This window comes from Leptodactylus fuscus, chromosome 1, assembly GCF_031893055.1.
Source record: "Leptodactylus fuscus isolate aLepFus1 chromosome 1, aLepFus1.hap2, whole genome shotgun sequence".
NCBI lineage: Eukaryota > Metazoa > Chordata > Amphibia > Anura > Leptodactylidae > Leptodactylus > Leptodactylus fuscus.
Window position 1 is genome coordinate 1394527 of NC_134265.1, and position 17375 is coordinate 1411901.

General features: G+C 47.0%; 1 protein-coding gene across 1 annotated transcript in view; it reads right to left on the bottom strand.

Moving 5' to 3' along the window:
• LOC142190745 (tyrosinase-like) overlaps positions 1-16690 on the bottom strand; it is a 36778-nt gene extending 20088 nt beyond the window's left edge. Inside the window, exons 1-2 of the mRNA XM_075262316.1 lie at positions 16589-16690; positions 15409-15567 (exon numbers count right to left, since the gene is read on the bottom strand). Of these exons, the coding sequence (XP_075118417.1) occupies positions 15409-15567; positions 16589-16690 (261 nt within the window). The remainder of the gene's footprint in view (positions 1-15408; positions 15568-16588) is intronic.
• Between the last annotated feature and the right edge of the window lie 685 nt (positions 16691-17375).

The following is a 17375-nucleotide window of genomic DNA, read 5'->3' on the forward strand; positions in this document are numbered from 1 at the left end:
GACCAGTGACCATAGTGATCCTACAGACCAGTGCCATAGTGATCCTACAGACAAGTAATCATAGAGATCCTACAGACCAGTGACCATAGTGATCCTACAGACCAGTGATCATAGAGATCCTACAGAGTAGTGCCATAGTGATCCTACAGACAAGTAATCATAGAGATCCTACAGACCAGTGACCATAGTGATCCTACAGACCAGTGATCATAGAGATCCTACAGACCAGTGATCATAGTGATCCTACAGAGCAGTGATCATAGTGATCCTACAGAGCAGTGATCATAGTGATCCTACAGACCAGTGACCATAGTGATCCTACAGACCAGTGTCATAGTAATCCTACAGAGCAGTGATCATAGTGATCCTACATACCAGTGATCATAGTGATCCTACAGACCAGTAATCATAGAGATCCTACAGACCAGTGATCATAGTGATCCTATAGACCAGTAATCATAGAGATCCTATAGACCAGTAATCATAGTGATCCTACAGACCAGTGACCATAGTGATCCTACAGAGCAGTGACCATAGTGATCCTACAGACCAGTGACCATAGTGACCCTTCAGAGCAGTGATCATAGTGATCCTACAGACCAGTGACCATAGTGATCCTACAGAGCAGTGACCATAGTGATCCTACAGACCAGTGACCATAGTGATCCTACAGACCAGTGACCATAGTGATCCTACAGACCAGTGATCATAGAGATCATACAGACCAGTGACCATAGTGATCCTACAGAGCAGTGACCATAGTGACCCTACAGACCAGTGACCATAGTGACCCTACAGAGCAGTGATCATAGTGATCATACAGACCAGTGACCATAGTGATCCTACAGACCAGTGACCATAGTGATCCTACAGACCAGTGATCATAGTGATCATACAGACCAGTGACCATAGTGATCCTACAGACCAGTGACCATAGTGATCCTACAGACCAGTGACCATAGTGATCCTACAGAGCAGTGATCATAGTGATCCTACAGACCAGTGACCATAGTGATCCTACAGACCAGTGACCATAGTGATCCTACAGACCAGTGACCATAGTGATCCTACAGACCAGTGACCATAGTGATCCTACAGACCAGTGACCATAGTGATCCTACAGACCAGTGATCATAGTGATCATACAGACCAGTGACCATAGTGATCCTACAGACCAGTGATCATAGAGATCCTACAGACGAGTGACCATAGTGATCCTACAGACCAGTGATCATAGTGATCCTACAGACCAGTGACCATAGTGACCCTACAGACCAGTGATCATAGAGATCCTACAGACCAGTGACCATAGTGATCCTACAGACCAGTGACCATAGTGATCTTACAGACCAGTGACCATAGTGATCCTACAGAGCAGTGACCATAGAGATCATACAGAGCAGTGATCATAGTGATCATACAGACAAGTGACCATAGTGATCCTACAGACCAGTGACCATAGTGATCCTACAGACCAGTGATCATAGAGATCATACAGACCAGTGACCATAGTGACCCTACAGAGCAGTGATCATAGAGATCCTACAGAGCAGTGCCATAGTGATCCTACAGAGCAGTGACCATAGTGATCCTTCAGACCAGTGATCATAGTGATCATACAGACCAGTGACCATAGTGATCCTACAGACCAGTGACCATAGTGATCCTACAGACCAGTGACCATAGTGACCCTACAGAGCAGTGACCATAGTGATCCTACAGACCAGTGACCATAGTGATCCTACAGACCAGTGATCATAGTGATCCTACAGACCAGTGATCATAGTGATCCTACAGACCAGTGACCATAGTGATCCTACAGACCAGTGACCATAGTGATCCTACAGACCAGTGACCATAGTGATCCTACAGACCAGTGATCATAGTGATCCTACAGACCAGTGACCATAGTGATCATACAGACCAGTGACCATAGTGATCCTACAGACCAGTGACCATAGTGATCCTACAGACCAGTGACCATAGTGATCCTACAGACCAGTGACCATAGTGATCCTACAGACCAGTGACCATAGTGATCCTACAGACCAGTGATCATAGTGATCCTACAGACCAGTGACCATAGTGATCCTACAGACCAGTGATCATAGTGATCCTACAGACCAGTGACCATAGTGATCCTACAGACCAGTGACCATAGTGACCCTACAGACCAGTGATCATAGAGATCCTACAGACCAGTGACCATAGTGATCCTACAGACCAGTGACCATAGTGATCTTACAGACCAGTGACCATAGTGATCCTACAGAGCAGTGACCATAGTGATCCTACAGACCAGTGACCATAGAGATCTTACAGAGCAGTGATCATAGTGATCCTACAGAGCAGTGACCATAGTGATCCTACAGACCAGTGACCATAGTGATCCTACAGAGCAGTGATCATAGTGATCCTACAGAGCAGTGATCATAGTGATCCTACAGAGCAGTGACCATAGTGATCCTACAGACCAGTGATCATAGTGATCCTACAGACCAGTGATCATAGAGATCATACAGAGCAGTGACCATAGTGATCCTACAGACCAGTGCCATAGTGATCCTACAGAGCAGTGATCATAGTGATCCTACAGAGCAGTGACCATAGTGATCCTACAGACCAGTGCCATAGTGATCCTACAGACCAGTGACCATAGTGATCCTACAGACCAGTGACCATAGTGATCCTACAGACCAGTGACCATAGTGATCCTACAGACCAGTGACCATAGTGACCCTACAGAGCAGTGACCATAGTGATCCTACAGACCAGTGACCATAGTGATCATACAGACCAGTGACCATAGTGATCATACAGACCAGTGACCATAGTGATCCTACAGACCAGTGACCATAGTGATCTTACAGACCAGTGACCATAGTGACCCTACAGAGCAGTGACCATAGTGATCCTACAGACCAGTGACCATAGTGATCATACAGACCAGTGACCATAGTGATCATACAGACCAGTGACCATAGTGATCCTACAGACCAGTGACCATAGTGATCCTACAGACCAGTGACCATAGTGATCCTACAGACCAGTGACCATAGTGATCCTACAGACCAGTGATCATAGTGATCCTACAGACCAGTGACCATAGTGATCCTACAGACCAGTGACCATAGTGATCCTACAGACCAGTGACCATAGTGATCATACAGACCAGTGACCATAGTGATCCTACAGACCAGTGACCATAGTGATCCTACAGACCAGTGACCATAGTGATCCTACAGACCAGTGACCATAGTGATCCTACAGACCAGTGATCATAGTGATCCTACAGACCAGTGACCATAGTGATCCTACAGACCAGTGACCATAGTGATCCTACAGACCAGTGACCATAGTGATCCTACAGACCAGTGATCATAGTGATCCTACAGACCAGTGACCATAGTGATCCTACAGACCAGTGACCATAGTGATCCAACAGACCAGTGACCATAGTGATCATACAGACCAGTGACCATAGTGACCCTACAGAGCAGTGACCATAGTGATCCTACAGACCAGTGACCATAGTGATCATACAGACCAGTGATCATAGTGATCCTACAGACCAGTGACCATAGTGATCCTACAGAGCAGTGCCATAGTGATCCTACAGACCAGTGACCATAGAGATCCTACAGACCAGTGATCATAGTGATCCTACAGAGCAGTGACCATAGTGATCCTACAGACCAGTGACCATAGTGATCATACAGACCAGTGATCATAGTGACCCTACAGAGCAGTGACCATAGTGATCCTACAGACCAGTGACCATAGTGATCATACAGACCAGTGACCATAGTGATCCTACAGACCAGTGACCATAGTGATCCTACAGACCAGTGACCATAGTGATCCTACAGACCAGTGACCATAGTGATCATACAGACCAGTGACCATAGTGACCCTACAGAGCAGTGACCATAGTGATCCTACAGACCAGTGACCATAGTGATCCTACAGACCAGTGATCATAGTGATCCTACAGACCAGTGACCATAGTGATCCTACAGACCAGTGACCATAGTGATCCTACAGACCAGTGACCATAGTGATCATACAGACCAGTGACCATAGTGACCCTACAGAGCAGTGACCATAGTGATCCTACAGACCAGTGACCATAGTGATCCTACAGACCAGTGACCATAGTGATCCTACAGACCAGTGACCATAGTGATCCTACAGACCAGTGATCATAGAGATCCTACAGAGCAGTGCCATAGTGATCCTACAGACCAGTGCCATAGTGATCCTACAGAGCAGTGACCATAGTGATCCTACAGACCAGTGCCATAGTGATCCTACAGACCAGTGACCATAGTGATCCTACAGACCAGTGACCATAGTGATCCTACAGACCAGTGACCATAGTGATCCTACAGACCAGTGACCATAGTGATCCTACAGAGCAGTGCCATAGTGATCCTACAGACCAGTGCCATAGTGATCCTACAGACCAGTGACCATAGTGATCCTACAGAGCAGTGATCAAAGTCATCCTACAGACCAGTGACCATAGAGATCCTACAGACCAGTGCCATAGTGATCCTACAGACCAGTGACCATAGTGATCCTACAGAGCAGTGATCAAAGTCATCCTACAGACCAGTGACCATAGAGATCCTACAGACCAGTGCCATAGTGATCCTACAGACCAGTGACCATAGTGATCCTACAGAGCAGTGCCATAGTGATCCTACAGAGCAGTGACCATAGAGATCCTACAGACCAGTGACCATAGTGATCCTACAGAGCAGTGACCATAGTGATCCTACAGAGCAGTGACCATAGTGATCCTTCAGAGCAGTGCCATAGTGATCCTACAGAGCAGTGACCATAGAGATCCTACAGAGCAGTGCCATAGTGATCCTACAGAGCAGTGACCATAGTGATCCTACAGAGCAGTGCCATAGTGATCCTACAGAGCAGTGACCATAGTGATCCTACAGACCAGTGACCATAGAGATCCTACAGAGCAGTGACCATAGTGATCCTACAGAGCAGTGCCATAGTGATCCTACAGAGCAGTGACCATAGTGATCCTACAGACCAGTGACCATAGAGATCCTACAGAGCAGTGCCATAGTGATCCTACAGACCAGTGACCATAGTGATCCTACAGAGCAGTGATCATAGTGATCCTACAGAGCAGTGCCATAGTGATCCTACAGACCAGTGCCATAGTGATCCTACAGAGCAGTGACCATAGTGATCCTACAGAGCAGTGACCATAGTGATCCTACAGAGCAGTGCCATAGTGATCCTATAGAGCAGTGATCAAAGTCATCCTACAGACCAGTGATCATAGAGATCCTACAGAGCAGTGACCATAGTGATCCTACAGACCAGTGCCATAGTGATCCTACAGACCAGTGACCATAGTGATCATACAGACCAGTGACCATAGTGATCCTACAGACCAGTGACCATAGTGATCCTACAGAGCAGTGACCATAGTGATCCTACAGAGCAGTGACCATAGTGATCCTACAGAGCAGTGACCATAGTGATCCTACAGAGCAGTGCCATAGTGATCCTACAGAGCAGTGACCATAGAGATCCTACAGAGCAGTGCCATAGTGATCCTACAGAGCAGTGACCATAGTGATCCTACAGAGCAGTGCCATAGTGATCCTACAGAGCAGTGACCATAGAGATCCTACAGACCAGTGATCATAGTGATCCTACAGAGCAGTGACCATAGTGATCCTACAGAGCAGTGACCATAGTGATCCTACAGAGCAGTGACCATAGTGATCCTACAGAGCAGTGACCATAGTGATCCTACAGACCAGTGCCATAGTGATCCTACAGAGCAGTGATCATAGTGATCCTACAGACCAGTGATCATAGAGATCCTACAGACCAGTGACCATAGAGATCATAGTGATCCTACAGACCAGTGACCATAGTGATCCTACAGACCAGTGACCATAGTGATCCTACAGAGCAGTGACCATAGTGATCCTACAGAGCAGTGATCATAGTGATCCTACAGACCAGTGACCATAGAGATCATACAGACCAGTGACCATAGAGATCATACAGACCAGTGCCATAGTGATCCTACAGACCAGTGACCATAGTGATCCTACAGACCAGTGACCATAGTGATCATACAGACCAGTGATCATAGTGATCCTACAGACCAGTGATCATAGTGATCCTACAGACCAGTGACCATAGTGATCCTACAGAGCAGTGACCATAGTGATCCTACAGAGCAGTGATCAAAGTCATCCTACAGACCAGTGATCATAGAGATCCTACAGACCAGTGACCATAGTGATCCTACAGACCAGTAATCATAGAGATCCTACAGACCAGTGATCATAGTGATCCTATAGACCAGTAATCATAGTGATCCTACAGAGCAGTGATCATAGTGATCCTACAGAGCAGTGATCATAGTGATCCTACAGAGCAGTGATCATAGTGATCCTACAGACCAGTGACCATAGTGATCCTACAGACCAGTGCCATAGTGATCCTACAGACAAGTAATCATAGAGATCCTACAGACCAGTGACCATAGTGATCCTACAGACCAGTGATCATAGAGATCCTACAGAGTAGTGCCATAGTGATCCTACAGAGCAGTGATCATAGTGATCCTACAGAGCAGTGATCATAGTGATCCTACAGAGCAGTGATCATAGTGATCCTACAGAGCAGTGATCATAGTGATCCTACAGACCAGTGACCATAGTGATCCTACAGACCAGTGTCATAGTAATCCTACAGAGCAGTGATCATAGTGATCCTACATACCAGTGATCATAGTGATCCTACAGACCAGTAATCATAGAGATCCTACAGACCAGTGATCATAGTGATCCTATAGACCAGTAATCATAGAGATCCTATAGACCAGTAATCATAGTGATCCTACAGACCAGTGACCATAGTGATCCTACAGAGCAGTGACCATAGTGATCCTACAGACCAGTGACCATAGTGACCCTACAGAGCAGTGATCATAGTGATCCTACAGACCAGTGACCATAGTGATCCTACAGAGCAGTGACCATAGTGATCCTACAGACCAGTGACCATAGTGATCCTACAGACCAGTGACCATAGTGATCCTACAGACCAGTGATCATAGAGATCATACAGACCAGTGACCATAGTGATCCTACAGAGCAGTGACCATAGTGACCCTACAGACCAGTGACCATAGTGACCCTACAGAGCAGTGATCATAGTGATCATACAGACCAGTGACCATAGTGATCCTACAGACCAGTGACCATAGTGATCCTACAGACCAGTGATCATAGTGATCATACAGACCAGTGACCATAGTGATCCTACAGACCAGTGACCATAGTGATCCTACAGACCAGTGACCATAGTGATCCTACAGAGCAGTGATCATAGTGATCCTACAGACCAGTGACCATAGTGATCCTACAGACCAGTGACCATAGTGATCCTACAGACCAGTGACCATAGTGATCCTACAGACCAGTGACCATAGTGATCCTACAGACCAGTGACCATAGTGATCCTACAGACCAGTGATCATAGTGATCATACAGACCAGTGACCATAGTGATCCTACAGACCAGTGATCATAGTGATCCTACAGACCAGTGACCATAGTGATCCTACAGACCAGTGACCATAGTGACCCTACAGACCAGTGATCATAGAGATCCTACAGACCAGTGACCATAGTGATCCTACAGACCAGTGACCATAGTGATCTTACAGACCAGTGACCATAGTGATCCTACAGAGCAGTGACCATAGTGATCCTACAGACCAGTGACCATAGAGATCATACAGAGCAGTGACCATAGTGATCCTACAGACCAGTGACCATAGTGATCCTACAGACCAGTGATCATAGAGATCATACAGACCAGTGACCATAGTGACCCTACAGAGCAGTGATCATAGAGATCCTACAGAGCAGTGCCATAGTGATCCTACAGAGCAGTGACCATAGTGATCCTTCAGACCAGTGATCATAGTGATCATACAGACCAGTGACCATAGTGATCCTACAGACCAGTGACCATAGTGATCCTACAGACCAGTGACCATAGTGATCCTACAGACCAGTGACCATAGTGATCCTACAGAGCAGTGATCATAGTGATCCTACAGACCAGTGACCATAGTGATCCTACAGACCAGTGACCATAGTGATCCTACAGACCAGTGACCATAGTGATCCTACAGACCAGTGACCATAGTGATCCTACAGACCAGTGACCATAGTGATCCTACAGACCAGTGATCATAGTGATCATACAGACCAGTGACCATAGTGATCCTACAGACCAGTGATCATAGTGATCCTACAGACCAGTGACCATAGTGATCCTACAGACCAGTGACCATAGTGACCCTACAGACCAGTGATCATAGAGATCCTACAGACCAGTGACCATAGTGATCCTACAGACCAGTGACCATAGTGATCTTACAGACCAGTGACCATAGTGATCCTACAGAGCAGTGACCATAGTGATCCTACAGAGCAGTGACCATAGAGATCATACAGAGCAGTGATCATAGTGATCCTACAGAGCAGTGACCATAGTGATCCTACAGACCAGTGACCATAGTGATCCTACAGAGCAGTGATCATAGTGATCCTACAGAGCAGTGATCATAGTGATCCTACAGAGCAGTGACCATAGTGATCCTACAGACCAGTGATCATAGTGATCTTACAGACCAGTGATCATAGAGATCATACAGAGCAGTGACCATAGTGATCCTACAGACCAGTGCCATAGTGATCCTACAGAGCAGTGATCATAGTGATCCTACAGAGCAGTGACCATAGTGATCCTACAGACCAGTGACCATAGTGATCCTACAGACCAGTGATCATAGTGATCCTACAGACCAGTGCCATAGTGATCCTACAGACCAGTGACCATAGTGATCCTACAGACCAGTGACCATAGTGATCCTACAGACCAGTGACCATAGTGATCCTACAGACCAGTGACCATAGTGACCCTACAGAGCAGTGACCATAGTGATCCTACAGACCAGTGACCATAGTGATCATACAGACCAGTGACCATAGTGATCATACAGACCAGTGACCATAGTGATCCTACAGACCAGTGACCATAGTGATCTTACAGACCAGTGACCATAGTGACCCTACAGAGCAGTGACCATAGTGATCCTACAGACCAGTGACCATAGTGATCATACAGACCAGTGACCATAGTGATCATACAGACCAGTGACCATAGTGATCCTACAGACCAGTGACCATAGTGATCCTACAGACCAGTGACCATAGTGATCCTACAGACCAGTGACCATAGTGATCCTACAGACCAGTGACCATAGTGATCCTACAGACCAGTGACCATAGTGATCCTACAGACCAGTGACCATAGTGATCATACAGACCAGTGACCATAGTGATCCTACAGACCAGTGACCATAGTGATCCTACAGACCAGTGACCATAGTGATCCTACAGACCAGTGACCATAGTGATCCTACAGACCAGTGATCATAGTGATCCTACAGACCAGTGACCATAGTGATCCTACAGACCAGTGACCATAGTGATCCTACAGACCAGTGACCATAGTGATCATACAGACCAGTGACCATAGTGACCCTACAGAGCAGTGACCATAGTGATCCTACAGACCAGTGACCATAGTGATCATACAGACCAGTGATCATAGTGATCCTACAGACCAGTGACCATAGTGATCCTACAGAGCAGTGCCATAGTGATCCTACAGACCAGTGACCATAGTGATCCTACAGACCAGTGACCATAGAGATCCTACAGACCAGTGATCATAGTGATCCTACAGAGCAGTGACCATAGTGATCCTACAGACCAGTGATCATAGTGATCCTACAGACCAGTGATCATAGAGATCATACAGAGCAGTGACCATAGTGATCCTACAGAGCAGTGACCATAGTGATCCTACAGACCAGTGCCATAGTGATCCTACAGAGCAGTGATCATAGTGATCCTACAGAGCAGTGACCATAGTGATCCTACAGACCAGTGACCATAGTGATCTTACAGACCAGTGACCATAGTGATCCTACAGACCAGTGACCATACTGATCCTACAGACCAGTGATCATAGTGATCCTACAGAGCAGTGACCATAGTGATCCTACAGAGCAGTGACCATAGTGATCCTACAGAGCAGTGACCATAGTGATCCTACAGACCAGTGACCATAGTGATCCTACAGACTAGTGATCATACAGACCAGTGATCATAGTGACCCTACAGAGCAGTGACCATAGTGATCCTACAGACCAGTGACCATAGTGATCCTACAGACCAGTGACCATAGTGATCCTACAGACCAGTGACCATAGTGATCCTACAGACCAGTGACCATAGTGATCATACAGACCAGTGATCATAGTGACCCTACAGAGCAGTGACCATAGTGATCCTACAGACCAGTGACCATAGTGATCATACAGACCAGTGACCATAGTGATCATACAGACCAGTGACCATAGTGATCCTACAGACCAGTGACCATAGTGATCCTACAGACCAGTGACCATAGTGATCCTACAGACCAGTGACCATAGTGATCATACAGACCAGTGACCATAGTGACCCTACAGAGCAGTGACCATAGTGATCCTACAGACCAGTGATCATAGTGATCCTACAGACCAGTGATCATAGTGATCCTACAGACCAGTGACCATAGTGATCCTACAGACCAGTGACCATAGTGATCCTACAGACCAGTGACCATAGTGATCATACAGACCAGTGACCATAGTGATCCTACAGACCAGTGACCATAGTGATCCTACAGACCAGTGACCATAGTGATCCTACAGACCAGTGACCATAGTGATCCTACAGACCAGTGACCATAGTGATCCTACAGACCAGTGACCATAGTGATCATACAGACCAGTGACCATAGTGACCCTACAGAGCAGTGACCATAGTGATCCTACAGACCAGTGATCATAGTGATCCTACAGACCAGTGATCATAGTGATCCTACAGACCAGTGACCATAGTGATCCTACAGACCAGTGACCATAGTGATCCTACAGACCAGTGACCATAGTGATCATACAGACCAGTGACCATAGTGACCCTACAGAGCAGTGACCATAGTTGTCCTACAGACCAGTGATCATAGTGATCCTACAGACCAGTGACCATAGTGACCATAGTGATCACACTGTTCCCATAGAGAGTGTACATAGATACCCGAGTGGCCACCACCATATCTGGGAATATTTCACTATAGTGACCACATTGCCCCATTCTTGGAGCAGCCCAGGTACCTTCTGATATGTGACCTCCCCATAGGAAAGGCTTCACTTGGCCATGATGGACTGGATCAGCCGCCTCTATAGATCTATACATGATAGTCCTGAATATGGAGCATATGGTCCTGCCTGCACATATGGGACCGAGCCCAGTATATCACTCCCGTGTAACGTTCACCATCAGGTACCTGAGCCCTGGTCATAAATAACCTGAGAAGATACAGTCCTAGGTATGGAGACCCTTAAGCAGAGGTCCTACCTGAGACGTCATCGCTGCCGTCTGTGAAGTAACTGGTGCACAATGTCTGACTGATGCAAGAAGATCAACGACAAGCAGGTGGGGAGACTGAAGTCAAATATTAGTCCCTGCCAAGTCTGCGCGACTCTGGAGCTGCGGTAAGAAATCCTTCCAGTAGTCATTGCCCTAAGGGGAAAAGTACGAAGTGCAGGAACCATGGCGGAGCCACAAAGTGAGGAGACAACGTCAGTCCTAGGATACAGAAGACGACTTACAAGACAACTGTGACATCAGTGAGGAGGGAGTGACAATAGGGAATGGATAAATAACTTAGATATTGTTTTATTGTACACATGAAAAGGGGAAATCAACCCCGAAACGAGCAGTGTTGTATCAATACAGACTTTGGATTGTACTCTTCCTGGGTAATGCACGGTTCCTCTTCTCCTGACCCAATCCTTAGGTGACCTTCAGTCCTTCTTACATTCCCAGTGACGCCCTTGGGTGCCTATGGGATCCTGCTGTCCCATCTGCCCAGAGAGGGACACTCTGGTAATTGCCTCCATACTGCCTCCTAGTGGCTGTGGCCGAGTTCACAACCTGCCAAGGTGACAATCTCATCCACTATATCCCCTCCATTGTCTATTCTTGTAAACAGTGTTACACTATGCGCGGCTCGGTGATCTCCTGGTGTTTGGTTTACGCCATGAGAATAGGGAAGATCTGGTGAGCCGGTCACTGAGTCTTATGAGAATAGAAGGAGATCTGGTGTGGTGGTGGATGGTATATAGGATAGAAGGGGATCTGGTGTGGTGGATGGTATATAGGATAGAAAGGGATCTGGTGTGGTGGTGGATGAGTTATATGAGAATAGAAGGGGATCTGGTGTGGTGGTGGATGAGTTATATGAGAATAGAAGGGGATCTGGTGTGGTGGTAGATGGTATTTAGGATAGAAGGGGATCTGGTGTGGTGGTGGTTGGTCTATAGGATAGAAGGGGATCTGGTGTGGTGGTGGTTGGTCTATAGGATAGAAGGGGATCTGGTGTGGTGGTGGTTGGTCTATAGGATAGAAGGGGATCTGGTGTAGTGGTAGATGAGTTATATGAGAATAGAAGGGGATCTGGTGTGGTGGTAGATGGTATTTAGGATAGAAGGGGATCTGGTGTGGTGGTGGTTGGTCTATAGGATAGAAGGGGATCTGGTGTAGTGGTAGATGAGTTATATGAGAATAGAAGGGGATCTGGTGTGGTGGTAGATGAGTTATATGAGAATAGAAGGGGATCTGGTGTGGTGGTGGATGAGTTATATGAGAATAGAAGGGGATCTGGTGTGGTGGTGGATGAGTTATATGAGAATAGAAGGGGATCTGGTGTGGTGGTAGATGGTATTTAGGATAGAAGGGGATCTGGTGTGGTGGTGGTTGGTCTATAGGATAGAAGGGGATCTGGTGTGGTGGTGGTTGGTCTATAGGATAGAAGGGGATCTGGTGTGGTGGTGGTTGGTCTATAGGATAGAAGGGGATCTGGTGTAGTGGTAGATGAGTTATATGAGAATAGAAGGGGATCTGGTGTGGTGGTAGATGGTATTTAGGATAGAAGGGGATCTGGTGTGGTGGTGGTTGGTCTATAGGATAGAAGGGGATCTGGTGTGGTGGTGGTTGGTCTATAGGATAGAAGGGGATCTGGTGTAGTGGTAGATGAGTTATATGAGAATAGAAGGGGATCTGGTGTGGTGGTGGATGAGTTATATGAGAATAGAAGGGGATCTGGTGTGGTGGTAGATGAGTTATATGAGAATAGAAGGGGATCTGGTGTGGTGGTGGATGAGTTATATGAGAATAGAAGGGGATCTGGTGTGGTGGTGGAGGAGTTATATGAGAATAGAAGGGGATCTGGTGTGGTGGTAGATGAGTTATATGAGAATAGAAGGGGATCTGGTGTGGTGGTGGATGAGTTATATGAGAATAGAAGGGGATCTGGTGTGGTGGTGGATGAGTTATATGAGAATAGAAGGGGATCTGGTGTGGTGGTGGATGAGTTATATGAGAATAGAAGGGGATCTGGTGTGGTGGTGGATGGTATAGGATAGAAGGGGATCTGGTGTGGTGGTGGATGGTCTATAGGATAGAACTGGTGTGGAGATAGATGAATTATTAGTAGTATTTTCTTATGGCTTACTGCAGAGTTGCTCCCCCCCTCCCCCCTCACTGCTTGAAGTCAGGGATGAACAACTTTTTATCCAGAAAAGATGAATCTTCTATCTTGACCTTGTATAGCAGTGTCTCTGAGGTTAGCGCTGGTCCCGACTTCCCCCTTCCATCTGCATAACTGAGCAGTACAAGTAGTCATAATACATACAGTGTTGGCCAAAAGTATTGGCACCCCTGCGATTCTGTCAGATAATCCTCGTGTTCTTCCAGATAATGATTACACAGCACAAATTCTTTGGTATTTTCTTCATTTAATTTGTCTTCAATGGAAAACCACAAAAAGAATTGTCAAAAAGCCAAATTGGATCTAATTCCACAGCAAACATAAAAAAGGGGGTGGACAAAAGTATTGGCACTGTTTGATAAATCATGTGATGTTTCTGTAATTTGTGTGATTAACAGCACCTGTTACTTACCTGAGGCACCTAACAGGTGGTGGCAATAACTAAATCACACTTGAAGCCAGGTGAAATGGATTAAAGTTGACTCCACCTCTGTCCTGTGTCCTTGTGTGACCACATTGAGCATGGAGAAAAGAAAGAAGACCAAAGAACTGTCTGAGGACCTGAGAAGCAAAATTGTGAGGAAGCCGGAGCAATCTCAAGGCTACAAGTCCATCTCCAAAGCCCTGAATGTTCCTGTGTCTACCGTGCGCAGTGTCAGTAAGAAGTGTAAAGCCCATGGCCCTGTGGCTAACCTCCCGTGATGTGGACGCAAAAGAAACATTGACCAGAGATTTCACCGCAAGATTGTGCGGATGGCGGATAAAGAACCTCGACTAACATCCAAACAAGTCCAAGCTGCCCTGCAGTCCGAGGGTACAACAGTGTCACCCTGTACTATCCAGTGTCAGCGTCTGAATGAGAAGGGACTGTATGGTAGGAGACCCAGGAAGACCCCACTTCTTACCCACAGACAGAAGCCAGGCTGGAGTTTGCCAAAACTTACCTGAGAAAGCCAAAACCGTTCTGGAAGAATGTTCTCTGGTCAGAGGAGACAAAAGTAGGAGAAGGCCTCAACATAGAGATTACAGGAAAAAGAGAAGAAGACGCCCCCTACAGTCAGACATGGCGGAGGTCCCTGATGGTTTGGGGTTGCTTTACTGCCTCTGGCACTGGACTGCTTGACCGTGTGCATGGCATTATGAAGTCTGAAGACGAACAACACATTGTGCAGCATCATGTAGGGCCCAGTGTGAGAAAGCTGGGTCTCCCTCAGAGGTCAGGGCTCTTCCAGCAGGACAAGGACCCAAAACACACTTCAGGTCAGCACTAGAAAATGGTGGTGAGAGAAAGCCCTGGAGACTTGTAAAGTGGCAGCAATGAGTCCAGCCCTGAATCCCATAGAACACCTGTGGGGGAGGGGGAGAGATCTCTTGGTGGCAGTTTGGAGAAGGCCCCCTTCACATCTCACTTTTACCTCTCCTCCAATCCCCAGTCTTTCTAATTGGGCTTCTTTTGGACAATCTTCAAGATTCCCTCACAACGCTCAGTCCTGTGACCTACTGCTCGCCTTCTCCTCGGGACCCGCCATCTTGGACCCGGATCCCGCATCCTTCTAGCCAGATCACACCATCAGATCCTGAGTCTCAGTGCCACCTAGTGAGTCTCACATATACATTACACCGCCCATAGGATTGTATAGTAACCCAATGTCCAATGGGAGGACATCACCTGGTAAAAGTGAAGTCCTGTGAGGTAAACAGAGAGCTCAGTGTCGGTATCTGAAGGTTGGGGAGGTGACATCCTCCAACTATTCACAAGATCCCGTCCCCTGTCTGTCCAGCCATCACCCTGAAGGGGGTCCGGTATCACCATTTTGTCAGCCTGAGCCTGTGGAGAGAATATTCTGGAACACAAGCTCCATAGCATGACCACAGGAGCCAGGGGCCAAGGCCAGACCTGTGGGGCATCCCCCCACCCTAATTATTACACCCCAATACTCTGAGCTATCAGGACTCCGTAACATGAGGGGGATGTTGTGTGCTATTATGGTGGGGGGCGTCCTCCTATGGGCCAAATAGGAACCCGGATGCTCCTTAGGGCTGTAACATTTATAGGGTGAGGAACACCCGTCATCTAATCTCCCCGCACCCCAGGACTCTGCTGTGTCACCAGGTGTACCCCGTTATTGTATATTTAAGGATCTGCACCTCAGTAAAAGTTCATCTCTGTTTCATCTTCTGTGTCTGCACCGACAACATCAGGTCGCCCAGAACACCCCCAGTCCGTAGAGTATAGGGTAACCCCTTTGGGGGAATAATCACCCCCAGCATAAGCGCAGCCCCCTCATCACCGAGACCAGTGGTGGTAACATGGGGCATCTTGTGTCCAAATTTCTACATCGTCTCCAATTACCGAATCTCCCAGAGGAACATCTCTCCGCATTGAAGGCCCCAAATAAGAGCCAGATACCCCCTCTGATCAGTCCTCCTCCTCTCTTGGCACATCTAAGTCTGAACTTTACCTATGACTGGGGTTGAGCGATGGGGATCAGAAAAGATCGGATCCCGATTGGCGATCGGCTGGAAAGTGATTGCAAATTGGATTTTGAAATCTCAACATCGGCTCAACCCTAAAAGTGACTTTTCCCATAGAGAAGCATTGACCAGGGTTAAGCAATCGGAATCGGGAAAGTTTGGAACCCGATCGGTGATTGAGCAAATTTCGCAATTGGGTTCGGCTGGAAAATGATCAGAAATTGGAATTTAAAATCGATCCTGAACTCTCAAGATCGGCTCAACCCCACCTATGACTGAAGATGGACTGAACTAGACTACTTGGGAATTACAATGATTCCCTCACTCGGAGTCCCAAACACTCCAGACTACGATCCCGCCTCTCATCTCTCTACCCTATCAGACTGATGGCGCTTCACCAACCCTAAATCCTGGGTACAGATGGAATCCACACGCACAATCTTATAGTATGGCTTTACCGTCCTCTCTGGACTCATCTCCAATCCTACATAATATCTGTCTCATATTTGGCGACACACTCCCCGCACTGCAGGAAAGAAACATCTGAACATCCCATTGGCTTTATGGAGTTCTTGGCGTCTCTGATCTTAGCCTATCAGTTTGGTAATTAAGGGGTGGTGCCTTAATTCTTACTGGCAAGAAGGAAAAGACTTCACACTTCAGACTGTACATGTCTTGCAATTCCAGTGTTTTATTTACAAACATAACAAGGTGTAGAGTAACGTTTCGGCCGTATTACATGGACTTCATCAGACTCAAGTAGAGAAAATCCCATAGAGATATTAGATGAGTTATATGTGATAGAAGGGGATCTGGTGTGGGGGTGGATGAGTTATATAGGGTAGAAGGGGATCTGGTGTGGTGGTGGATGAGTTATATAGGGTAGAAGGGGATCTGGTGTGGTGTGGAGTAGTTATATAGGGTAGAAGGGGATCTGGTGTGGTGGTGGAGGAGTTATATGTGATAGAAGGGGATCTGGTGTGGGGGTGGAGGAGTTATATGTGATAGAAGAAGATCTGGTGTGGGGGTGGAGGAGTTATATAGGGTAGAAGGGGATCTGGTGTGGGGTGGAGGAGTTATATAGGGTAGAAGGGGATCTGGTGTGGGGGTGGATGAGTTACATACGGTAGAAGGGGATCTGGTGTGGGGGTGGAGGAGTTA